The sequence below is a fragment of the Idiotropiscis lumnitzeri genome, chromosome 21, assembly GCF_059441095.1.
Source record: "Idiotropiscis lumnitzeri isolate Australia: NSW breed Sydney's pygmy pipehorse chromosome 21, RoL_Ilum_1.0, whole genome shotgun sequence".
In the NCBI taxonomy this organism is placed as follows: domain Eukaryota; kingdom Metazoa; phylum Chordata; class Actinopteri; order Syngnathiformes; family Syngnathidae; genus Idiotropiscis; species Idiotropiscis lumnitzeri.
Window position 1 is genome coordinate 10,374,803 of NC_142411.1, and position 27,826 is coordinate 10,402,628.

At 40.3% G+C, this 27,826-nt stretch overlaps 1 protein-coding gene across 1 annotated transcript; it reads right to left on the reverse strand.

The window, feature by feature from the left end:
- Window positions 1–1,630: 1,630 nt before the first annotated feature.
- On the reverse strand, window positions 1,631–27,826 carry ptchd4 (patched domain containing 4). The gene is made up of 3 exons (XM_088286460.1): window positions 26,984–27,826; window positions 16,508–17,003; window positions 1,631–4,873 (listed from the first exon to the last, which is right to left on the reverse strand). Exons 1-3 carry the CDS (start codon window positions 27,581–27,583, stop codon window positions 3,204–3,206), a joined length of 2,766 nt encoding a protein of 921 aa, XP_088142586.1. The 5' UTR covers window positions 27,584–27,826; the 3' UTR covers window positions 1,631–3,203.

Sequence of the window (27,826 nt, forward strand, 5' to 3'; positions counted from 1 at the left end):
TATTTTAAATCAGTGAAGGAACATGCTATTTGATATGTGCTGGAAAACATTCACAATTTTTGTTTTTCATAATATTCAAATACATTAACTGGTTTGCGCTGCTTAACTAAAGCCTACTGCAAAATTTGTTTCAACTGTTCTGACTGCTGAGTAGCAGTTATTGAAATTCTTGAATAAACCAATTGACTCTTGGGGCCATGCGAAAGAGTGTAAGTCACACTCACAAAATAGTTCCTAATGTCATAGTGTAAAGTTCAATATCAACACGATATTGTCAGTTTGCTACTTATACAAAAATGTTTGAATATTGAAGAAAACGCTGTGGCGTGTAATAAAAATGTGGTAATCATGTTAATATGTATTTGACGAAGGAAGTATTAAATGCACATGCAGTGATTGGTTATACATACTGTGTTTCTAATAAATGTTTTATAAACCATTCATTTGTGGACTCAAGAGATCAATTGAGAAAAATATTTCAGGAAATAAAAAGAAACCTTCAATGGTGAAGTCCACAGAAATTGATAATTTGAGACTTGAAAGGTGGATTGACTTCAAACTTAATAAAAGTGACAAATATTGCTGCTTTCAAAAAATAAATGTTCATGTGCTCAGATGTAAGCGCCCATTCCATCGGAAAAACATACATTCGTAAGCCAATTCACTAGTAACACATAACTGACATGTTACGACAGCAATAAATGAATCCTGCAGCCTGTGGATAAAAAAATCTTTTGAACTGGTATTTCATTATCATTATTGGTATTATTATTTTGGAACTGGACTAGTGATTTAGTAACTTGTGACTTTATATATTTTTCAAATCAAGTTTATGATAAGGGGAAGAGGGTTTTGTCCCCAACATGTATTTTACATCTAAATCAATTGCAAAATAATGTTAATAAATAAACGATAAATAAATGTCTCATCTGCAAGCGCCAATCTCATATACGGACCCCATCGAGTCTATTTCCATTTCCACAATGTCAAGTACGACGTGGGCTCGAACCTCCATGATTTTAATGCAAATGAAAGATGCCGCTACGATTCGCCACGCAATGACCCACAATGGTGCAAATGCCTCATGATTAGGGCTGGGCGATATGACCTCAAATCAATATCGCGAGAAATTGAGCAATTTTACCTCGATAACGATAAATGAAGCGTTTAAATCCTGTGCACGTCACTAACTAGAGGAGCTTTATCTTTAGCTATGTGCTAGGCTATCGCGTCCACCTCTTAGATGTTCTCTCGTTTGGTGTCGCCTCCTAATGGGCTGTTGTCACTTGTCGAACCTTGCTTCTCACTTTGAACTTTCAGCACAGCATGGTTGTGTTGTGGGTGGTGAAAAAGCTTCTGGATTTGAATCCCAGCTACGACAGCGACATCTGTTTTCTTTCTCGATCAGACGGGTGGAGTCACGTGACTAGAGGCGCTGTAGCGGTCTTAAAGGGGCATGAACATTGCCGCCTGTTGCGGTCTTAAAGGGGCATGAACATTGCCGCAGACAGAAAAGGCTTTTCTTATTTTTTTAAACACCGAATTTACCGACATGGGCAAAATGATTTCGGTCATTGTAATGAATTTCGGTAACGGTAAATTTTCGGTTTATCGCCCAGCCCTACTCATTATGCCCAATTTCATCTGTGCAAAATACCAAATGACAGAAAACTCCATCCATGCACACAGTTTGGCTAATATTTCTGCAGGGGAGTGTTTTCTTTTCGCTCTCTAGCCAGCGTTCCCTAGTCCGTCATTCTATCAAATAGCCCAACAGGTATGACTAGTCGATGTTAAACACTGCCTATAGTAACAACTCCACCAGGAAAGTGTGAAATACAAAAAATAATTAACAGAATCCATGCATTGCTGCATCTTGCTAAAACATGATATCCGGCGTGTTTTAGAGTTAAACCCTGTGTTCGTGTTTGTGTTTCGTGACATTACATTTTTTTCAGCATGGGAAAGCTTGTTTCACTTTGAGGAACGTACATTCAAATTGGCAGCTAAAGAGTTTACTGTAAGTCAGTCTGTTGCAAGAATTGGACTGCCAACTTTATCTTGCCTTGCAAATGGGCAACTTCACAATCGCACTCTGGAAAAGTACGAGAACTTAAGAACCCAAAGCTTCTACAGCAAGTGTCTATCCTGTACCTTGAGGTCTGCTGTCCTGTCTGATTTCCATCGTTCCCTGCTGCAAAAAAACTGATTGAAAAGATCAAGATCATGTTCCAGCTTCTACAGACCTTAATGATTACCTGATCATTTGACGCAGGTGTGTTGCAGCAGGGGGGACTAGAAAGTAGGCCTGACAGCGACCCTCGAGGAACAGGATTGAAGACCTCTGTTCTACAGATTTGGACTAAAGTTTTCCATTATGTTCAGATGCAAGACCAGATTCTGCCGAAGGACGTTTTAAACGTCATTGTGGAGGAGAAGAACATAACAACATATTTCTGATCTTTTTGCTTTATATGATTTACTCATTCGAACTCCCGTATTCTTCTTATAAATCACAGCTAAAGTTTACTCCACACCAACAATTTAAGGGGGGGGGGCATTGTAATCCATGTTGTTTTTGTTTTTATGTAGGCACAACTAATAAATTGGCAAACAGGTATAAATAAAAGTTATAGAAGAGATTTGGTTTTCTGGTGAAGTCTCGCTATCGTAAGCGTTGAAGCTCTGTTTGGAGCAAACGGAGGCCCCAGTTAACTCCCCAAACTTTTCAGTTGATGCAACACAAGCAAGTCATCAGTTGACAGGCACAAACAAATCAACACACATCATTTTCACTGTTTTCATTTTACCTTTCCACCATCCTGTTTGCTCTTTCTTGGCTTAACAGACTGCTTTGCACCTCGCTCTTGTAGATGTGGGCTGCTGGAGATAATGTCTGACTTAGAAAACTTTTCAGAGCAATCAACTACATAGTCATAATTTGCGCACAATTCTGGTAAGCTAGTTTCACAACTACTGTACCTAGTAGTAGAACTATGAGTATGCTGAGGTTGGTACCAATGAAAGACTGCCAGGACAAGTTTGTCCAATGGGACTGCGCTCTACGATGGTTTGCTTAGCTGCTATTGGCCGGGGTAAGCAGTGCTTGCCACAAAGGTGACAGACATCTTCACTGCCCTGTATCTTAAGAGATGTCTAATTACGTTATTCAACCAATATTCACTGCGAAAATTACAAACTACTCAGACATTTGTCACATGATCAGGATTCTCTCTAACGTCTATGCACTCAATCTCCTCCCTTTCTCTTTCCCTCTCTCTCTCCCGCTCCCTTTCTTTCCGCTTGGCCCGTTTCTTTTTCTTGTGTCTCTTTTTCGACGGCGGGAAGAAGGTGAGGAAGACGGGCAGGATGACGAAGCAGTGGAGCACGGTGCAGCCGGCTGTGAGGAGCGAGCACTTGAACAGTGTGTAGGTCAGATTGGAAGGCACAAACACTAAAGGTATGATCCCGATCACAAAGCAAGATGTGTTCTGCAGGATGGCCGCACCGTGCTCCTCCAATGCCAGCTTGATGCATTGTGTCCTCGTGTGCTCGGAGGCCAGCACAAAAGTGTACAGGTGTGGTGCACAGTGATCCATGGCGAAGTTCAGTGTATAAATAAGGCACAGGATTGAGATGCTGTCCATACCAACACTCCAAAGAGTCATCAAACCTAGGACGCCCAGCTCCACTGATGTAACTGTGAGGATGAGCCAGAAGTTCCCTAAGGGGTTAATGACAAGGAAGAAAGTCAAGATAAGGATGGTGAGTACACTAAAGCCTGAGGTTAGGATTGGAGAGATGACAGAGGAACTGTAGCGGTCCATGAACACAAATGTGGGATTGAAGGCAATGAATTTGATACTCTCGATTAGCATGAGTGGGCGAAGCTTCTCCAGAAGCTCTACCACCTCCTCACGCTTCTTTTCTGTGGTCCGTGCCACCAAATACATGCGTGAGGCAATTATATCGTACTCTTTCGTGTCACGGTTTTTAGAGAAGATGATGTCCTCTGTGAAATGCTGGTACTCAGGGCTCCGCAGAAATGAGCTTTTGAGAATATTGATGAAGTCACTCTTGGTTGACGCGCTCACATTCACCACGCGCAGGTAGTGGAAAAAGTTGTCAATCCAAGAGATCTTGTTGAAGCCGTGGCCGAGTGTCTTCAAATGCTCCTGCACTGTGGAGTTCCAATACTCAATGGGCTCATAAATGTAAAAACCAATCACAGGGCTGTAGTTGCTGAAGTAATTCTGCTGAGTCAGCGCGTATGAAACGCTTGGAGAGTTACTTGCCAGAAGGTTGACAATGTTTGAGCCGTCACTGATTTGTAAACATCCCATGAATGAGAACGAAGCATAGATGAGATAGAGAATAACCACAAAGGGCTTGACATAGGTGTTGGTAATCCACTCTGTGTAGTGTTCGCGCAGGAAGTGCTGGATGAAGTGGTTCTGGTAAGGGACACTGTCATGGTGTGTAGAAAGGTCATGGCCATCACTCATCATGGTTTTAAACCAAGTGGGCTGGCGGTCCAAGTACTCTACTGAGGGAATTTTACAACAGAAAACACTGTGGTAGCGGTTCTGTTCCAGTTGTCCAGCGAAAACCAAGCAGGAGCCATAGAACGAGAAAACGTAGAAGTAGTTGACCAGGATTGCGACGCACATGCTCTGGCAGAAAATTTTCACTGATTCAATATTGGTGAAAGGGCTGGCTCCCATGCCAAACGTGATGATGTAGAGCGAGCTGGTCATTGTGTAGCACACCATCACATCGGCAAAAGCGTCGGCGACGCGCTCCTTAAAAGGCAGGTTTTCCCTGGTTCTCCTCCAGCCTGCCAGCAGCTCGAATACCCCTTTGGTTCCATGACCTATAGGACACACAGAAGAGAAACCGGTCCGTCATTAGAGTGGTCATTAAGAGTGCATAGAATTATCAAAGACACACTTTTCAAACTTCTCCCATCTGGCAGATACAACAGGAACGTCACTGGCTCAGGTAACACTTAGAAAACAGTAATCCATGTCTTTGCTCCATCTCAGCTGGATCATTTTGGAGTCAGCCAGCCCCCTCTCAAGCTTCGCTAGTTGGTCCAAAATGCTGCTGGTCGCCCGGTGTTCATAGAACATATAACTCCAATTCTGGCTGCACTTTACTGAGTGCCAGTCCAGTTTAAGATTCTTTTGTTTGTTTAAAAATCTCAAAATGGTCTTGCTCCAGATCAAACTCAGAGTATTTGAATGTCTGCATCCTTGCACCATATATAAATATATATATTTTTTTTTACACTCACTAAACTGTCACTGCTGCCGAACCCGAATACATTGTCCTTTTCTTTTAAATTGTCATTGGATTTAAATTGTTCTTATATACACTGCCAAATTGGCTCTTTGTTTATTGCATTGAATATTCTTTGTTTAAGACAGAGGGAGACAATCAATTCAAGCATTTCTTTGTTCAGGGCTACTGTTGTGTTTTTACTCCGCATATGACAAAACACCATCTTGGATCTTTGTATTGTATGTTTTGCTTTCGAAAATTGAGCAAAATGTTGAGAAACCTCAGAAACTCAGTTGTATGATTCAAAATTTACTGAATATTTTACAGGTGGACAGCTTACATGCACTTTCAAATGATGTTGCTGATAAACAGTCAAATTAAAACAGGCTGGCAAGTGTGGCTAGAGAAATGGCTTTTTGCAACCCAAAGAAGAAGCTGAAGCAAAATGAGGAGAGGAATATGTGCCTGGGAGGCAAGCAGCTGTTCAATGCTAATCAGCTTTGGAGCTCACTGGAAATTCTGTGAATGTCTGAATGCTGAATGATGCACAACCAGAATGGAAGCAAGATGACAAAAGCTTGAGAAGGAAGGTGAAGTAAAATAAGATGGAGACAGTGAATAGGTAGCTGAGGTTCAGCAATTATAAGACCTGCAGCACTTTAAAACGGATGGATGGATGGCCGAGATCATCCATAGATGTGGTGGGGAAAAATGTTTAGGTTTAGTTGAAATTTTCTTTCAAAATTTCAAAAAAATCAAATTTTCCTTTAATTATTTGCACTAAATAATCAATAGTAACACATGAATATGTCCATGCTTCATGGCTTCCCATTAATGACTTAGAGTTCACAAAAGAAACTTCACAAAAGACACTTTTAGACATCATTTTACGTGCGCTGAGACAAAAACACACTACATGAACCTGGTGTGAGTGAAACAATGTTTATCTAGTTTAATTCCTAATTTACTCTATCAAGATAGCTACTAAACTCACAAGTCTGAATCCCACTGGTAGTAGAGATTTATTAGCATTTGGAAAGAGGAACATGATCCTGAATGCAGTGAACACACAAAATTGTGCTTTTAAATTGTATGGATTGGCTTCATTGAAGTTGATGTAGTCTTCAGTCTGAGATTGTAGTATTTCCTCAAGAAAAGAAAGAATTTTTGACTGATGTTGAAGCTGCTTTAAATAACGTTACAAATTTGTTCAGCAATTTGTTTATTTTTTTCCGCTGCAACATGATGAATTGCCTAAGAATGGCCTTCATAACCAGCTGCAAAGCCCTATCACCTACCCCCGCTTGTTTAAGGGACAGTGTGTGCTGTCTGGCAGCCACTGCAGCAGTTAGTCAGCAAACGGGTTGGCTAAAGAGCGAGAGGAAGATAAGAAACCATAGCTCACTATGAAAGGACGCAGAGACGCGAGGCATTGTATCTCAAGGCTGGCCTACTCGTAGGTTCAGGGCTCAATGGATTGTTGGAGGGCAGTTTGTCAACATTTGTCCACCAGGCTATTTTATCTTGAGATGAGGTGTGCATGTGCATGTGTTCAATAATCCCACAGCCTGATCACGGCACTCTAATAATGGAAGCCTTGGCTGCATTTGCCCTCTTATCCTCCCTTGGCCCACACCAAAATGCCACTGAGTCATTAAGCTAAATCACTCCACGGAAACCTTTGTGGCTCTCGCCCCCCTAAAACACATCCATCACATGGCAAGAGAGCGTGTCAGCTCCTCCCACCCTCCATACCGTCTTCCAATCAGGTAGACCGCAGCAATGGTAGCGGAGACATTATAGCGAGGGGGATGTTGGACTGTAGACGAGATCGAAACTCAAATAAAACAAATGAGGAAAGTGAAAGAGAGAGCGAACGCATGGGAGGACAAAATCAATCTTCAAACAAAAATCAATATTTGAGGAAGAACATTTTTTATGAATGCCATTCCTCTGGTCTTTAGCCACATTGGACCAACTTTTGACTGTGCAAACTTGACCTGCTTGCATATATGCAAATATGAATATTTCTTTCCTGTCTTGGGTTACGTTTTAAGTTTGTATTTTTATTTTTTCAATGCTGCTTTTTTCATTTTTATCCTTGTGATGTTTTGTTGGTCATCTATATATATATCGTTTGAAAAAGTACCTTGTATTTGCCCCAAAGACACTTGCCAGGTGATTTTCATGGAAATGATTTTTCCCTTTCAGTAGAATTAAAATGTCATTTCATATCTTAATTATTGTCAAACATAATACAATTGTAAGATTTCATCAAGAAAGTTTAAGTTTAAATCAAGATGCTTTTCCATGCAAAGTTTGCATATTCTCTCTGTCTTTTGGTGGTACTTTGGCTGCCTTTCATAGTCCATGTACGACCATGATGTTTGAATACACTCTAAATTGACCAAAAACGGTAATGTATGGATGTTAGTAGATATCTCTCGCCCAGGATGCTTCACCTGGAAATAATAAATATAATAACATAAAAATACAAACAAATAAATATTAGAATAAATGAAAAATCTGATTAAAAAAATTAAAATGAATAAAAAATAAAAAAATAAATTAAATAAATAAAAAATAAAATATAATTTCATAAATAAAAAATAATAATAAATAACAAATAAATAAACACAATAAAATAAAAATAATAAATGCAAAACAATTACCGTATAGGAAATAAGGGTGGATGGATGCATGGCTATACAAATAAAGAAGAAAATTACTAGAGCTGTTTTTATGCCTCTTTGACGTAATGATGAAAGCACAAGTAGGAAAAGACCTGTTCTACTGTATCAACATCTAAGATAACAATAGAAAGGCTCGCCTCTTCACCTCGGTGCAAATCGCCTCCAGGAACACTTATTATTGATGATGAATTCTAATTACACGATTAATCCCACAATCGACAGGATCGGTTTGATTGATTGATTGATTGCTTTTATTTGGTGATAGCACATAAAAGAGCGGATTAGCACTTACCGACATTCAGTCAAGTACCATTTCCGTGGATGAAAATAACACTAAAGCCCCAGGGCTTAGTTCCATTGTGACCCTCAGTGCATAAAAACAAATACTACAAGAAAAAAAAACATTAATGTACAACAAAGGTCACTCAGAATAAGCAATTTACTTGCTCAACTGGACCCACCCAATCTCATGGAGGGTAAACCATTTGGAAGCAAAACAGTATTCATGTATGTGGATCAGAAATTATACTATTAGGCCTGGCACACACATAAGGATCTGTTAGAGTGTCCACATAGAACTAGTAAAACATTAATAGCAAAAGAGTCTCAAAGGGCATCACAAGATCACAGATTAGTGACATCCGCTGACCTAAACCCGACAACCCAAGCAAGGAAAAACTCAAAACCCCGTTTTGTGAAAAAAGAAGAAACAGTGAGAAAGAACCACAGATCTCCATCTGCCCTTGCAGCAAGACCAGGCTACTGTGAGCTGCGGTTTAACTGGAGCTCATTCAAACAGTGAGATGGCGAAGGTCCAGTTTTGTGTGGTCTGAAAGAAGTATACATCCCACTCCACTGGTCACAAATGAGGTTCTATGGATGAAGACTCTCTAGCTTAATTCCCTCTCACCGCGAAGAGAGCGCATGTCAGATCACGCTTCCTTCATCTTGAACTTGGCAGTTATATCACTGTGACCGTTGTACTAGCTTCTACTTGAACTTTCTCATCTATGGCAGTCCTGGCACACTTACTAGCTGAATCCAGTTAAGTCCCCTGAGTCACACATTGTTACATAGGCTCGTCCCTGTGTGAAGGAGTGGCGAAGATCGTATAAGAACAGGACATTTTGGACAGGACAGACCATGTTCCACATCTGGCAAAAAAATGGCTGTGGCGTGTAAATTTTTCTGGCATCTATTGGATAGGTCAAACTGATAATAAACGAGGATTGAAGGTAAATGGACTGGTAGAAGTTCCCTCAGGATAAAGCAGCTGCCAATGTTATATGTCATATATACCATGTCATATACTTACATGATATCGATATTAGGCATAATACAACTTGAACAAAGTAATGATAGGGTAACTCGACCTTGAATGTTGTCATTTTGACAGTACAATAATTGTTTCTGTCGGACGACGATAAGATTCCGAACTGATTTATTAAAAGCGTTGCAAAATTTGCTAGGCTATCACGTCATCCATTGCGACATTAAGAAACCAACACAGGAGTCGTTCAAGTTTTCTGAGGCATATCATAAGTTTCCATTTTAGCTTTCTAAATTCTATAATCCAAGGGATGTTTCTAATTTCAGTAGTTTACTATCGAGCGAATGCTGAACTCGTAAAAAGCCCCACAAGCCAACCTTTTTATTCATAGTCGCAATAAAACAAACAAAACAAAAAAAGTGTTATTTAAGCTCCTACATGGAAACGTGCCATTTGATTTGTGAATATTTTATATCAAGATGAAGGCTGCAGTACGTTGCTCCGTGGGAGTCAATAAAAAGGTGTGTTGGTGGATAATCTATTTTTAATAGGACATGTTGCAGGAAGTGGCAGGATTGAATATCCCTAAATATAGCACCAAGGAGTGACAAAGTGTTGCATTTTTTAAAGGGTCATTGTCAATCAAACTGGGTACGAATGTATATTTAGCTCCACTGGGCTATTTTGATATGGTTTTTGTCAATATTTTCTTGTGAAGTCATCTTATATTAAAGGTACAAGACAGTCATCATTTGTTTTTTTTCTTGTTCAGTCACAGAAAAGAATGAAATTATTTTTTTTACCTACTGTGTTGATGTACTTCCTGTGCTGTGTGGCCTTAAATCCATTGGTATTGAATGCATGCAATGCATGATTGTGTAATTCATTTTCATCCATGACGATGGAGACCACACAAAAATAAACTGACTAGTAATCAACTCGATTCCGTATTTACAACTGGATTTAATGCATTAAGAGTTGTGATGCTGAAAATAAGACAGCATCCATCTACAGACGCACATAGCACCCTTGCAAAATGCTTCATGAATTTGATTAGTTTGAAACTAGCGACACATTCGGAAACTGGTGTCCTTGAATAACCAAGTGAACCCCTAATCACTCAATGTGCTGGATAGAACCTTGCATCACATTCTTTGCCATCTGTGTCTGAATTATTTGTGTGAAAAGGTGAAAGAGACTATGCTGCAAAGCACCTTGAAATGCACCTCATTTTTTATGTGCCGGTAAATCTTCAGCATGTCCATTTGTGAACAGTGAGTGGGTGCGTCCACGCAGGAGTCAAGGAACCATTCCGATGGTCTTTTTAAAAAACATAATTTTCCTCGCTTGATGGTTGAAAATAATCTCTCCATACCTCCATACATACATGCCTTGGAAACAGGTGGCGCAACAACCCTTAGCTCTAAAGCCATTTGAGCTTTTATTAGAAATCATGAAAAGACACTAAATGATAATAATAAATGATAGGGAAAATAGCAATAACACACTTTCATTTATTTATTTATTTTTTTTGTAATTTTTTTCCCATGACATCAAAATGGCACCATGCCATGAAAATATGAGATATGGATTACGTTTGACATCTTTGCGGTTTGTTCATTGTATTCAATAAATGATAAAAGGTCAAAGGTTAGTAAAACAAGTGAATTTGATTTTGGCTTCGCTGTGACGTAAATTCGATATGCATTATTCAAGTACCTGTCCACTTCATGATTTATACACGGCCAATCAACTCGAGAAAAATGGCTGAGCGGTGACATGCCTGCATCTTGTGCAAAGCTAAAACTTGGCAACGGGTTACCAACCTCAGAGGAGTAGAGGATTACACTGCTTCTATTATTTCGGGAGAAAATCCTAAGCATTTCAGAATTAGAATTGTGCTGTGTTTGGGTACATTTTGCGGAGGATGGTGTCACATAAGAAATAAAAAATACTTTCCCGATTTTTACTGCACAGTGGTCAGTCCACAGCAATGGAAGGAAGAAGATGTGGATGTATACAGACAGTTTGCCGAAAATTAACACCTTAGGTGTTGAATTAACACCAGCAGATTTTCGGTGTGGAAAAAGTCATAACATAGATACCCAAAACTTCAAAAGATGAATAAAGGAGGCAATAGATACACAGAGGCATGGAGATGAGGGCTCTAAACTCACACCTGCTAAACTGCCAAATGCGGGTTGATTCTTATTGGTAGGTGCTGATTAAAACGTACGAGTTGAGAGGCAATTGTGTCATTATTTCTGCCTGATGAACGTTAATGTGAATGCGCTCAAGCTGATGTCTGCGAATTATTTTTTAAACAAAGACAATTTTTGTTCAAGAGGGCCAAGTTGCATTTGACCTACAGAAAAAAAACCACCTGAAGAAAAAGCAAAAGACGTTCATAACAAAAACAAAGTGTATGGCTTGTTGGCTCTCCTAACACTGATAAAAACAAAAATATTTTGTTTCTTGCTCCAAAAAAAACAGCATAAATATACTTCAATAGCCTGAACAGAGGAGTTGAGACGTGAGCATTAAATGACAAATTGCTTTGTGTTTCACCTGCGGGCAAATATTGTAAAACATGTTTTAAACCCAGCAAGACTCCAAATCTAAGAAAATACTTCTGCTTAATTGAGTGTTCCTGAAAACAGAAACATGTTGTGCCACCGTGTCGTACAAATTGGACTATCTATGCGATGCAGGTAAATGAGTTGTGCAAATACGACAAGCTGTGAAAAACGGCATGTTTGCCACTGATACAAATTGCAGGCAATGTGTTTTACATGCCACACCAGCTGCAAAGGCCCACAATGCACGCCACGGTTGGTATAGTTTGGTTGTTGGACACGGTGGAGGGTGAAGGCTGGTAGCGTGGAGAACATTTATTTTAAAGGTCATCAGAGAAAAAAAGTTTCACACAGTGGGTGTTAATTGTTAAATAGAAAAATTATTTGGTTCAGTAGAGTAAGCGCAAAATAATTAAACATGGGACCAAATTGCTTTCTTGTCTGTTGCGCTATACCAACATACGATTAATAAATGATAACTTTTGAATGTGATGTGACTCTCAATACTTGCCATGTATGTTCATTCATTTTGCTTTGACAAAGACCACTGAGAAGTGTATTTTTGTGTTATTTTAATGATTATGTATGCTTATTGAACAAGACTTTTTTTTTTCTTTTTAAATTACAACACTACTACTACTACGAATCAACCGGTTTTATAGAAAGGTTTTCGAGATATGCAAGCATTAAGAATTAAATAGTGAGAGCATTTTGATGTAATGCCTCATGAATAAAGATTCAGTTTCCGAAGCAAAAAATGTTTTCCTCCACTTTCAGCTCAGTGTCAAGGTCTGATGTGTGAAAATATCACATTAATAAATAATTATAATCCTCAACTTAAAGATTGTCAGTTTTTTACAGATGGCTCTGGTTTTGGTTCGGAATATGAAGCCTCGCTCAGGGCAGTGGCGGATTTATTCAAATAGGATCATCACCAAATCATGAAAAATCCCCAAATATTTGGATTGTGATGATGTAGCAGTTTCTCAAATTGACTCCCATGCATAGTTGCTAACTTGCTGCATAGCTTGATGGATTGTTTTTAGAGTGATCAAGAAAGTTGAAGAATGTCAAATTGGCCTTTTAATTTCTCTCTATAAGGGCCTTGGAAGGGAAATTCCTGGGTTTTGTCCTCATAGGTTGCACGCAGACTTTTAGGGCTCCTGAGAAAAATGGGTGACACTTAAGAAATATTAAATTTTCTTTTATATGAAACAAACATGTTTGATGAATCTATTATCTTCCAGTCTCATATGCATCATGATTGGAGCTGTTCAATTATTTTCGTAATCAATTATTTTACCGATCGATCTAATCCAATTTCATTTTGCATTGACGTCTATTGCATTCCGCTTTTTAACCATTAGTTTATGAAGCAATTATCGTGCAGTATTATATATGTTTAGCGTTGAAAAAAAACCACCAAAAAATATTAAGCAATATCACACTAGAGGGATTGATGTAGTTGCCAATATTATTAAAAATATTCAGTCATTGTTTTTCAAATTAAAAGCTGATGTTTCTCAAAAGTTTTTTTGATTAAACACAAAATAATCAGTCTGCTTTCATGCAGGCCTACAGAAATCAAAGCATAATTGCTGTTGACAGGCTGAAATCAGAGGATTTGGACGACTATCAAGTGTATAGGACACGAAAAAAAAATTTGCGTAAAAACTTTTTTAAAATTGTGCAAGTACAAATAAGATTACGATTACTTTGGTGAAACTAAATTAAAAGGCCTCAAAAAAGATGCAGAAAATTCTTTATTTTCACCCGTACGCTGAGCACCGGTTCCCCTCAAGGATGCGTGCTGGGCCCTCTCCTGTACGCCCTCTACACCTACGACTGCAGCCCGGCCCACGGCAACAACACCATCGTCAAGTTTGCTGACGACACGACAGTGGTCGGTCTGATCTCGGAAGGTGACGAGACAGCCTACAGAGAGGAGGTCCAGAGACTGACGGCTTGGTGCGAGGACAACAGACTGCAACTCAACATTGCAAAAACAAAGGAGATCGTCATCGACTTCAGGAGGAACAAGACGGCGCCGCCCCCCCTCTGCATCGAAGGCGTGTGGGTGGAGAGGGTCCACACGTTCAAGTTCCTGGGAGTACAGATCTCTGATGACCTTTCTTGGACACACAACACCACAGCAGTGGTAAAGAAGGTCCACCAGCGTCTGCACTTCCTGAGTGTCCTCAGGAAATTCAACCTGGACAGGAAGCTGCTGCTGGCCTTCTACCACTCGTCCATCGAGAGCCTGCTGACGTACTGTGTCTCCACCTGGTACAGCGGCTGCACTGAGGCGGACAGAGTGAGGCTCCAGAGGATTATTGCGCAAAGGATTATTGGCTGCCCTCTCCCCTCACTGTCGGACATCTACACCGCCCGGTGCCTCAGAAGGGCTCTCAACATCGTCAAAGACAATACCCACCCAAACTCACACCTGCTCGACCTGATGCCCTCTGGCAGGCGCTACAGGTGCATCAAATCAAGGACCAATAGATTGAGAAACAGTTTCTTCCCAAGAGCCATCTCCATTCTAAACTCACACACACACACACGACCACCCGTACCTTGCAGAACAGCATATATCCTATTCAGTATTATTTTCCATTGCACTAACTATTCTCTTATTTATCAAATTCATATATTTATCTGAATTATTGTTGTATTGCACTGGAGAGGGGAGCTCTCTAATCTCGTTGCACACTTGAGTACAATGACAATAAAGGGATTTCTGATTCTGATGAGCTAGATCCGCCCACTGGCCGTTCGACCCATTGCCACCACAGAGAAGATTTCAAAGGGCATTGCTTAAATCCATGGCAGTGTGTCAATTTGAGAAACTGCTCATTGCGATATGGGTATTTTAGTGTTTAATCCAACATATTACATTTTGAAAAAATTGTGTCCCATACCAGGGCTCTAAACCAGGCGTGGGCAAACTACAGCCCAGGGGGCTACATGCGTCCCGTTAAATGTTTGAAAAAAATTTAATGAATAAATCTTGTTAATGTTTTATTTTCTAAATACTGTGGTTTTTCAAAGACATATATTGTTGTAAGGCCTTTGTTCAATGTCATTTACAATTAAATGTATTTTTTTTTCTACCATGATATGAGGTTGTTGCTCTAAATGATGATTCAATGAATAAAAAAAAAAGATTATTATTTTTATAATGGACTAGGTGTTGATGAATCAATTAGTCTAATGGTGATCAGGGGCGGAGTCGGCATGGGGTATTTTGGGAATTTTCCCGAATGGCCGGTGTAGTTCCAGGTCGGTCCTGGACATCTTGGCCTCCAGCAGCTGTCCCCCCAGCAGGGTACACACAGGACTGGACCAGTCATTCCAAATTATATACACCTTTGCCCTCTATGTGGCATAAGTTACCAATCAACTGCAAAATTGTTGCGAATTGTTCGTGCCTGGGACAACAGCCACAAGGACACATCATGAAATAATTCTTGCGCAACCACAAATGAATCACACAACTATGGGGAATAACATTTTCCCGTGCTCAGGGGTGGAAAAAAAAAAAATCGACCATCGCATTCAACATATTGCTGTAGCTGCAGGCGAACTCATTAGTAGAAACGGGTTTCAGTAAACTGGGCCAGATTCAAGATGGTCTGAACAGCCCTTGGTGGAATTTCTCATAACTAATAAAACAGGGAAAAATATGTGTAGTGAAGTCTCAACGTGGGTTGCCACATTAGTAGACCGGGCCCTCAAGTGAGAAAAAAAAAGTCAGTATCCATTTCAAATAGCAACCCTGATGTGACATTGATACAGTGATAGGAGGAGTATGTGTCAGTCAAGGCCTCCAGGGAGGAGGGTGGACATCTGCTGTCTCTAAGGTCCTGTCACATAAAATTATAGACTTAATCAAGTCCTCTTCATCTCGTCTCCTCCTGCATTGCCTCCTCTCTCCTTTCCTCTTGTTATTTGTCTTTTTCATTACGACTCCCGTGTTTTTATTCTCACGTTTTTCCACCTTTGCTCCTTTCTCCTTTGCTAAAGTGCCTTTTCCAAAACACCACCCCCACTAGGTCACAAGAAGTTCATTAAAATGCTTTTTCTTACATTATTTTTAAACGTCAGTCATGTCACACAGCCTACAGCAGGACTGTATCGAAATCCAGAGTAATCCTTTGACCTTGTGGCGTATGGACAGTACTGCTGGCTATACTTAATGTATTAAAGAAGAAAACAGCAAGAAAGTGGCGGATTAAAAAATTGTTGGTTTGCATAGTAAAAAACAATTCTAGTGGTAGGTGGACTAATGGCTTGGACAAAGAAGTTTGCCAAAATCACAGTTGGGATTGCTGCGGCCTGTAAATATGACGTCTATTAAAAAAAAAAAAAACAAACAAAAAAAAAAAACATTGGCCCAATTTGTCTATCATCAGTTCAGAAGATTATTATTTTATTCAACTGAGAGGTTGCCTTCTACTAAAGTGTTTTGCTTTTACTAAATCCAAAAACAATTACAAAAGATCTGAGAGGAAGAAAAACGACAGAATGATATTCTGTCACATGAATCAATGTGACACCTAGCTATTTCCTCTACAAACTTGTATTCGATATGAATAAAAATGTTTCGTAGTTAAGACAGCTATCGCATAAAACCCCTGATAGCAGGATGCTATCGTTTCAACGAAACACACTCCCATACTCACCCATAGCAAAGAATGGAATCCCCAACAGTGTCGAATTGAATTTCCCATCTGATATGAAAAAGATCCCTGCTGCTGTCACGTTGGCAATACAGATGGTCAACACCCCCAGGAGGCCCAGGAAGGGTTTCCCTCTCAAACAGTCCCGCATGGAGCTGGATATGGTGGCAGCCAGGAGAACCAGCACCAGGCTAACCAACACCTCCCCTTTGGCTAGCACGCCTGTCTGATGGAAGTCTCGCCACAAGCTGAAGGAGGTGAGGGAGTGGATGTGGAGCTGGTCCGGTCCGTGAGGAGCTTCGGCAGTTGACAGCCGACTGACCAGGGCACAGAATTCATTCTCCCAGCGCTCTGCAATGGCATCCTGCACCACGGGTCCGTTGTTGCGGAGGTAGTAGGTGATCTGGACAGCGCGGGCGAACTTAACTTGTTGGTCCCGGCTGTTGGGTGAGAAGGACACGCCTCCCAGCTGGTGACCGATGAAGGACACGCGACCATCCTGCAAGAGGTTTCAAGGACATGGGAGTTAACATTCACCAAACTACGGAATTATGTCAGCACTTTGTTGAGCAGCAAAACGTGGCAGTATTAGAACCAATAAACAGTAGTGCAGCAACAAGTTCCATTGATTAACAAACTCTTTAAATGTATATAAAACGTAGACAGAAATGGATGATATAGTGGTACAAGGTTTGAGAATGAAGTGAATGTTGGCTCATTATTTGTCACGATTAAAAAAAGAATGATGTCAGCAGTAGGACAGTAAATGTGTACAACGTTAACCAGAACATTCGTATTCTCAAAATTAAAACAAAAAAGTATATTGAACACAACAAAAAAATATATCATTAACCAGGAAGTCAAACACCCAAAATTATTTGTAATAATATGTTCCTTGTTCCTTAATTTTTTTAAACATGGCATTCTGATTAATATTGCATATGAGCGATATGAGTAATAAAATTCACTTGTTTTTAGCCATCTCAAGGGTGGCCAATTTGTCACTTTCTGTCTGACATCAAAATGACATCAAAGTTGCCCAGTTGCTCAGGTAACATCCAATCACTGCTCATCTATTTTTTTAAGCTGCGCCATGATTGGTTGTTCGTTGAGCCTGAGGAACTGCGATGTAATTTTTAGTGGTAAAATGGCTGCCACTTGAGATGGCTAAAAACGGGCGGATTCTACTGCCACTGATTTTACTAATTCATATTCTGCAAACGCAATAATAATCAGAATGACGTGTTTCAACTCGTGGAGCTCCATAGAATATATTCTTTAATAATGACAAGGCTACAGAGAACGTTAGGTCCAGACGTATCGCAATTCACCACACACCGAGCGATGTGACTGAAACTGTCTAAACTGTCGCATAGTGTGCGAAGTTCTGCTGCCAGTTTTCATGAGTGGCAGCCCATCAGCCACCGGTTTTGCTCCATTTCCAAATTGAAAACCTTGATCAATGGAATAGCATGGTTGTAGATTGTTAGAGCCAAATCTAAAAATACCATATTATATCACTTCAACTTTTACAACCAAAATCAACGTTTCCACTTATACTCAAGTGTCAGCCAGTCGCCATCATTGCCAAACAGCATTATAATACTTGACCATATTTATAAATTCATATGCACGTCGATAAAAAAGTGAAGTGTGGACAGTCTCTGTCGTGTAAATGCACAAATACGCTCTCCATTATTTCTCAACCACTTCCTCTCTTTATACTATTATCGCTACAGCGACCAGGGGAAACGGCTTCTTCCTGGAAAAATTGTACCATGTAGGTTGTAGATCAATCGATAAAAAATAATACAGTACAGTATATTTAGCACCTTTAAATGTTGATTTCCTCTTCAGAACTCTGGGCGGTTGTAGTTTTTCTGTTGTATCAAGTTAGTTGATATGCATGAGTTTTAATCGCCATGTCACAGATTTTGTGCCAATTATATTTCATCCATTAATGGTCTGTTTGCAATTCCTCAAGCAAATCAGTGTCAAAGACTATTAGCCCGCCTCCCTCGCACGACATTTAAAGGGAATGAAACGAGCCTCTGGCGAAGCAAGTCATCTGTGTTCACACTCACAACGGCGCAAAACGCCCTTTATATCATTTGCCGTGATGCACCCAATTGCATGGGTCTGCAAAAATGACAATGATTTACACCACCCCTCATGCCAGACTTGCACTGAGTACAAAAATAGAGCCTTATATTTCAATAATTCAGGACCAAATTCGTAATAGTCTTTGAAGATGTATCTTCAAAAATATTAATTGTATTCAGAAACAAATCGCTGAAATGATTTTGAAGGTTCTTTAAACTATCACTCAAGTAAACTGCTTTCGGTGCAGCCTGTCAGGAATCTCTTCTTTTGCTAGTCAATGCATATACAATCTATTTTCTATGATTAAATTGTGTGTGATTTATTTGCACTGCAAGGTATTATCATCAGCGCGTGAGAAGACCGAAGAGGAAATAAATGCAGGGAATATCCGCAGCAGCACCGAGCACAGGTGGATTTGAAGGATGACCAGCCATAACATTATGACCACTTGCTCAATATAATGATATCAAATGTTGTGCCTTTCCAATCACAATGCACAGTTTACATTTACACAATTGGAGAGGCATTAATTTAAGCAGTGTACAACTGTACTGCATCATGAGAACTGTGCCTAATATTTTGATCACCTCAATTAGCTGCGCAAAAAAAAAAAAAAAACTCAATAAGATCACCTCAGTATTTTTGCATTCTACACTTGATTAGTTTCACAATCATTCAAAATCTCACCTTCCATTTTTTGCTTTTGGCAGAGGTCACAGCGCTAGGCGCGTTCATTGCGGGTAAAATGCGTAAAAATGCACGTATCTGACACTATTCTAAAATCTAATTCTGACGTTTTTATGCCAAAGGAAATACACATGAACATGCATTTGGTTTCATTCATTTGAATTGAAGGTTGTCAGAAAGGTCAATGTGACATTCAAGGACGCTTTTGACTTGCTTTTATTGCCTTGTCCACACATGGACAGCCAGACGTTTATTGCACTGCATACACTATACGCCATCAGCCAGTACCGCTTGCTGACTCATCCATTCGCCCATCTTCCAATCACATTCTCTCAACATGACTATTTAAACTGTTCATGTTGCTGCTGCATCTTAACTTCTGTTGTGTAATTCAACAAAGACAATTGGGGTGCATGAGTGTAAAACAAGAACTGAACTCAGTGTGATACACTGACAGGCAGTCGTGGAAAGTAATGTATTAAAAAAAAATCTTTTTGGTGGCTGTACTTCACTTGAATATAAATGTTGTAATTTTTTTTGGACTGTTTGCATTTGCTAAAAAATACCATCAATACTTTCTACTCCTCACTGTCTCATTACTTCTTTCAACCTCCGTGGATGAAATGATATAAAAGACGATTAAGTCACTAGTGATGATTGAGACCTTGAAAAAATGGGCGCAAATATTCAAGAATGTTTTGTGGTGAAAATGTCAATTCTCTCAGCTATATAAAAAAGGTAAAGTTTAGCAATCTGTCAAATCAAAAATCAACGTATTTTTTTATTGTTATTATTAGCTAATTTAGATTTTTTTTTTTTAAGTGAGATCACACTAGATATAGTATTTTTTTTTCTTGTTTTTTTTTTTTGGGAGAGCATAAAAACCTCAGCAGTGAAAAAAAAATCGAATAACTCGGTCAAGTCGACAAGTGTAGATTGACACACCCACAAACATCATGTTTCTTCGCTGTCCGGACTCACTTGAGATGATTTTGGTCATGGTACAAAATATGTACAAAAATAAATAAATAAATAGCAGGTGGGCAGATTGCACAAATAAATTTAGAGACAGTTGTTTTCTTGTGAGTGAGTGCAGTTTCACTTTACTTAAAATTCAGCAACTTAAAGCGTTATTTTCTATTAAGGAATACCATATAAACAGTCATGTCATGTCATTATCCACACCAATTATCCTGTACAGGGTCGCGGGAGGGTGCTGGAGCCTATCCCAGCTGACTACGGGCGAAAGGCGCGCTACATCCTGAACTGGTTGCCAGCCAGTCACAGGGCAGACATAGACACCATCACTGAGTGGGAACTGAACCCACGCTGCCCGCACACAACTCAGGCGAGTGTACCACTACACCATCAGGGACCAAATAAACAGTAATTAGTTATTAAACTGTAGTTAAATAAACATTTATTTTGCAATACATTTAATGCAAAATCAAATTGATCCAGTTATTCTATGGAATAATCAGTAGGGCAATCAATTCTGAAAAAAATATTTCATAGTGACAGTCCATATATTAAACAATAATAAACAAATGCGCAGTGCGAAATATGGTTCCTTAATTCAACTTTTTACCATGCTAATGAAGCTGTAGCATGGCGACATCCATACTTGTCCGATGCGGCAGATAATCGCATGTAATCTGAGTATTGCCATATGTTGTGGTTGTTGCTGCAAAAGCAGTCAGCAAATGTTAATTAACCATAGGCCGGTCACGTGGCAAGTCACTTGCTTGTGGTGGGCATGCAGGATGAAACCACAGACCAACATCACACCTCAGCTACCACATATTATTTTGTTGAGAGTTTCTTTGTGCTCTTCCTGTATTTAAATTGTTTGTGTGAAGATACAGACTTTCTCAAGTTAGATGAGTGCTTATGAAAAAGGTGATGCATATATTGAAGAATGTCTGAATGCCACTAACAGAATTAAATAAAATCCAGAAATCAAAATTAAAGATGTGCGGAATTTCCATATTAATTTTGACCACCCACATTTTCATCAAGAAAAGTACACTATGATATTTAGGAAACTTTTCATTTCTTTTACATATCACCATCCTTAAATCCTTCTCTCTACAATGGCAGTTAAAATTTTGAAAAAAAATCGAAAACATTTGAATGCAAGTTTAATGATGGTGATTTTTTTTCTCGATTCGGTCTGCGTGAATAGGAATTTGACTATCATCATGCAACAGATTTTTTGCACCGGAGTCAGAATTGAGTCACAGAGTCACAATCCAATACCTCGCCATTGCATCAAGAAGAAAAAACATAAAAATTGTAACACATGATTTATTCCATAGTAAGCATCACATTTACAACACACTACTTTTAGTATGTCTTAATTAAATATCAAATGACAAGTCCATGCAGCTGTGTAGTTGGTGGGTGATACAATACAAAAATAGTTCACATTCTTATAACTTCCATTTCAAGGTCTCTTTAATTTGGTTAAATGCTGTGGTGGAGCTCGACTTTTATCCTTGGGGGGGGGCCAAGGCTATTTCAGGAGGGGGGCGGCATAAAACAAGACAAAAAAATAAGATGTTTTTACAAATCCAAGCAATTCTTCACAAAACAGCGACAGTAATATCTTGTCTATAAAATAGGGATTTTAAACGTATGGCCTGTGGGCCAACTCAGGCCCACAAACGGGTTTAATCCAGCTCATGAGAGGATTTGGCCAAGTGTAAAATTACGTGCGCACAATTTGAAGTCACGGTTCGTTTGGGGGGAACACATTTCAACATTCTGGGTTAAATATTATACATAATAGACATTCCTCAACTGGTAACACAAACACAAATGAGACGGATTAACCATACTTATTTCCTCTCTTTTGTACCGCTTCTCCTCACTAGGGTCGCGGTGGGTGCTGAAGCCTATCCCAGCTATCTTTGGGCAGTAGGCGGGGGACGCCGTGAACTGGTTGCCAGTCAATTGGAGGGCACACAGAGACGAACAACCATCCGCGCTCACACTCATACCGAGGGGCAATTTAGAGTGTTTAATCGGCCTGCCATGCATGTTTTTGGAATGTGGGAGGAAACCAGAGTATCCGGAAGAAACCCACGCAGGCACGGGGAGAACATGAAAACGCCACACAGAATAGCCCGATGCTGTCTCTCACTGTGAGGCCATCGTTCTAACCAGTCTGGCCACCGTGCCACAACCATACTTAGAACTTAATTTATTGAATGCATTGCATCACACATTACATTCTGGGCATCGTCGATGTGCAATTAGGTAGGTACGGGCTTGTTATTTCAATGCACATGCATTGCCTTTGATGGCATCAACACATGTGCACTGTGCTACTTATGAAAGCTGAAGCGCTCTTCAATTTGTAATAAGCTAATAGCTTGACGATCGCTGAAGTGATAGAAAGCGGGTAACTGCACTTGCGTTCACATTTGCATTGAGCTTTGTCGCTCAGCACAGGTAAAAGCCGTAGATCGCCGCAAAGACATTCACAATGGGTTGGGGTCGAAATCTGAGCCTGCACCAGACATTCATCTGAGTCTTGCAGTGCTTTTTTTATTGACTTGATTACAACTTAGCACATAGTGCTACATTATTTGACATGACATTAGTATTTCTTCTTTGTGAATTTTCTTTATCATTTGGAGCACGTCATTATGTGGGTGCCACCCAGTGTTCAAACACCCCTGATAACAAAGAATGGGGGAGAATTTGGGGAAAAAAATCAATAAAAAAAAAAATCATAAAATACCCGAAAATGAATTATCTGGCCAGGGACCTGCAGGTCCAATCTTATTTCAGTGCCCCTGCGGTCCCGCCAGTGGTTAAATGTGTCAATTTTTCTAACCTGTCACACTTTAGATGCTGCTGAGCCAGCAAGATATTTTGCACCTCTAGTGGTGTGTGTGGCTTTGCAGTCCGAATCTGCCTGGTTTGCACATCTTTCATGATGCTACACTCATTCTCCCATCCAGACATCTGACACACCCACTCTGCATAAGAGGTGTGACTGAATGAAATCTGAGGCTGGCTGTAAATCATGGAGCATGGAGTTTTCCTGACACCTGTGAATGTCATAGACATCCCAACTATGGCACACTATATATGACACAACCTCATGAAGCGGATGTGTAATTGCCCGTGGGACGTGCACGTCGCTGCACTTTTAAGGGGATGCGTTTTGTAGATGTAATAAATTAACAGGAAATACTGTACTTCTGACTGAACATATATATATATATATATATATATATATATATATGGAGGTCCATCAATAAAAAGGGGGTGTGCCTGCCATTCTACACATCAGTGGTGTCCAACCTTCATTTTGCCACAGACAAGGGACGTTACATTAACGTATGTGTCGACCGACAGAAGCAAATAAAAACAGATTAACCTTCATTCCCTCTGAGGCTGAAGGTGAAACATCATGTTGCACGTTTTGACAGCTGACTCGTTGACACACCTGGCTCACAACGCTCACGTCCATTCTCCAACCGCGCAACGACCGTCGATCGTGTGCCCCTGACACATCACACTGTTGGCCAAACCTTGATATTTCCTATCATAATAATAGGTGAGAAATATCGTCGTCAGGTGACATTTTATTCATCTATGCAATTGCAGTCCTTCCTGCTTCAATTAATGCATTCTGCAAGTGGCTTGGAGTTTTGTAGAACGAAATTACATGCAGGGCAGATTAGATTTTTTTTTTTTTTTTTGGACACTTCTTCAACCTAAAATTGATGTGCTTAATTAGCAATGGCTTGCCATTTCTGTAAACAACCATGAATGAATGAATGACGGTGACCCTGTGAAGCTATGATCTGGTAGCTTTAATCCCATTGCAGACACAAGCAGGGAAAAGCACATGTGTCACATGTGGAGGTACAGGCAAACAGGCGCAGACTCAAGTGGCAATGATGCAATTAAGTATGTGTGTGGCGACAATGTGGGTGTGTGTGTGGTTCTGCAATAAACGGAAATAATGAGTGCAAATGCCGGACTTCTTATATCACAGAAAAACTACAATTCATAGAGGTGAAGTCAACCCCCAAATTTTCTTTACGAAAATATATTCAATGTGCCTTTTCTAGTCTAAACGGGGAATTCTGATTAATATTGTCTTTGTGGAATATGAGTGAAGCCCCAAAATCCACCCACTTTCTGTCGACTGAAAATTACATCACAGTTGCTCAGGTGACGACCAATCTTGGCTCACTTGTTCTCTGAAGCCGAGTCTTGTTGACGAATGTTCACTGATCAAATGCATGCTATAGATTGTTCGAAGTTTTTACTGACTATCGCCACGGCCGCCATGATAGTGTAACCTCCTTTTTTGCAACGTAAACAGTTGGCAAACAGAGAAGATTTTCAATCGAAAATGGTGCACCGCTATCCCCTCATGAAAAAAAAATGGAACTGAATATTTTTCTTCTAATGGACCACTTAAGTCATTCTCAATTTAATAAAGTTAAATGGATCACAATATCTTAGTAATTTTGCCAGGCTGGTAAGCGGATCTGCAGGAGGCCGGGCTGGGCTGCTGTAGTAGTACACATCTTTCAATCCCTTTAAATGCAGCGCGCTAGTCGCGCACTAGAGTCTTGACATGGTTGAAGCACATCTACACCGTCAAGTAGGCACTTGGAGACCGACCCCTTCTTTCAGCTGACTTGTAGAAAGACACATTTCTTGTGAGTGTGTGCCTTTTTTTTTTAACAATTTGGGGTCTGGCAGTGAGAATTAAAATTGATGACACTAATGGAAATCAAATAATTTATAGGTTGTTGTTTTAGAGGCTCAGGATTGGCCGTGTCGTGCTTAATGCTGCTTCCTTTAATGCAGTTGGTATGCGTTTCTCTGTTCTAAGTTGAGATAAAGGGCATTGTTGTATCAGGAAGGAAATCCGGTGTAAACACTGCACCAAGGAAATCATGAGAGTGAGATTTTTGTGTCGGAAAAAAAATGCACTTTTTGGAGAATTTTTTTGGTGTGATATTGCCTATAAAAAAATCCGGTCAAAATAACAAATTCAAATAGCAGTAAAATAGTATAACTTGATTAGTTCTCAACACATGTTTTATTTCATCTGCTACTCTGGGTACCCGTTTTCTGATTGGCTGTCGTTTCAATTAGAAATTGCCACCAATTACTCGTTTGGGCTGAAATTCCGAGAACATCGACATACTAAATCGTAGCAACGTTTCAAATCCTACAAAAACACGACTTAACTACTGTTGAGAATTGCATGTAGGTAAAAAAGTAGGTCATGATTTTTTTCCATAAATTTCTTTGTTATGAAGGATTTTAAATGCGCTTAAAGTGCTCATTTCATATTTTTCCAAAATTCCGCAAAGTGACGGCCATTTGTCCCGCTACATTTGCCTGAGTCTGGCAACTGAAAAAGGAGATGTTGCAGAAGGACAATGCATCCATCGATCCATTCGCTTTACCACTTGTCCTCATTTGAGTAGTACAGGTTGACTTTTGGGGTGAGAGGCAATGGGGGACACCCAGGACATGCCAGGCAATCGCAGGACAATCTCTATATATGACTATTTCAATCGGGTGCCAATTCTGTGCGAGAATCAATAGAGAGTTGCAACCAATTATGATTACAAAAAAAAACAAACATGTGACACTAACTGGTCAAAAGAAAAAGGACATCTGATTATTTAACCTACAATAAATCAATGTTTGGAAACACATTTGTGAGGTCAGGTCACAATCTTAGTTATAGTTCATCCAACAGGTATTTTATTGAGAGACCAAGAATGTTCTCCCATTATAATATTCTCTTTATGAAATACACTGTCACAGCACAAAGGCTTTCTTCAGTCTCCGAAATCTACAAATAAAATAATGTATACGTCATGTTGTATTAAGTGGAATTTATTGCTCGAAACAAACTGCTGATTAATTAATTGTCCGTATATTCGACATAGAATGGACCTTAAGACAACACATGCTACACAGAAGCACTGATTCATTCATATTTTTCCACAGCGGAAGTGCTGTGAAGGGCACTAAATAAAATTGAAAATGACTGGGGAAAAAAATGCACCTGAATCATGCAGCAAGTAGCACACGAGTCAACACTGCAACACCACTGTTGCACCCCCCCTCCACCCCAATAAATGCTTTTATGGGCAATTATCAATTGTTGCAAATTGTGTATTGCAATCTACATGAGAGCAGTATGAGGTCACACGAGAAAAAGATGGAAAATTAATTTAGACGGAGTCTGTTAGCTATTGCAGTCATGTCATGCTGCATGTGTTGCCAGGAGATGGCAAGAGGGAACCACTGCATAAAAAAAAGAAAGAGGATATCCCTGTGTGTGTATGTGTGCGTGAGTGTGTGCGTGTGAAGAGATGAACACCCAAAGGAGCCAATCAATTCACCTGCACCAACACACGCGAGAGAGAAACCTAGAAAAGATATTGCAGATGTCTGGGTTATGGACAGGTTTCCCTCATATGTTGTTATGTACTGTACACGGCCACACAGTGTGTTGCAATGCACAAGCCATCATTGTGCAAATGCTGCATTCATTCAGAAATCGTGGCAAAGGCTGCACGTCTATTTGCATTCTGCACCATCACCATCACAGGGACTCGGGATTCTGTTTTGGGGAGGGTAGTGGGGTAGCGCAGGTTAAGAACAGGCCTGTCTGTAACGCAAACTCACCTTTAACGTCGTGTTGGGGTAGCTGACGGGCACCTTGTGGAAAGTGCTGTTGGAAAGCACCGCCTGTCTGATGTCTTCGAAGATCGTGATGATATCATCCAGCAGGCAGCGCTTGTCTCTATGGCTCAGCACGCAGAGGTGCGCGAAGGTGTAGTTGAATCCTTTGTAATTGACTCGCAAATCCAACACCTGCTTGTGAACTTGCAACACCTGATCGGCCACCTCCAGGATGTTCCCCCCGGACTTGGCCAGCAGTATCAGCCTGCCATATCTGCCCGGAGTGTGTAAATCCGAGTACAGCTTTTGCTTAGACTGGTCGATGTGAAACAAGCTGTTGGCCAGACTTCGTTCAATCTTTGCCAGGCTGTGCGTCGGGGCCACCAGCAACTCAAGGTCCGTCTCCGGCTTGAATCTGCTCAGCACCGTAGATCCAAAAATGATGGTGAGAACCGCGGGCACAGTGAGAAAGAAAACGGGGTGTCTGCTAACGAATAAGCCTAACCAGTAGAAGGAAGCCTTGAGCCCTCTGTGTATCACTTGCCGCAGCATCCTCCACAAAATCCAGCTTGCAGATGCCCCGTCTCCTCCGATCAAGCACATGTGACATCAGACCCTCGATTCCCGGCTCGGTCCAATTCGTATGAGAAATAACGCCATGCACACACATACACACACCTGGAAAGACAGCATTGCAGCAATTCGCTGCAAGACGCGCGGGGAGTCACGGCGACAGTCGGACAGTCACTAATTCATCCTTCATCAGCCTCTCCAAAAGAATCCGTCTTGTCTCATTTCAAGCCATTCCTCCCGTGCGTGTGGGGGGTGCGGGGGGAGCCGCGCGAG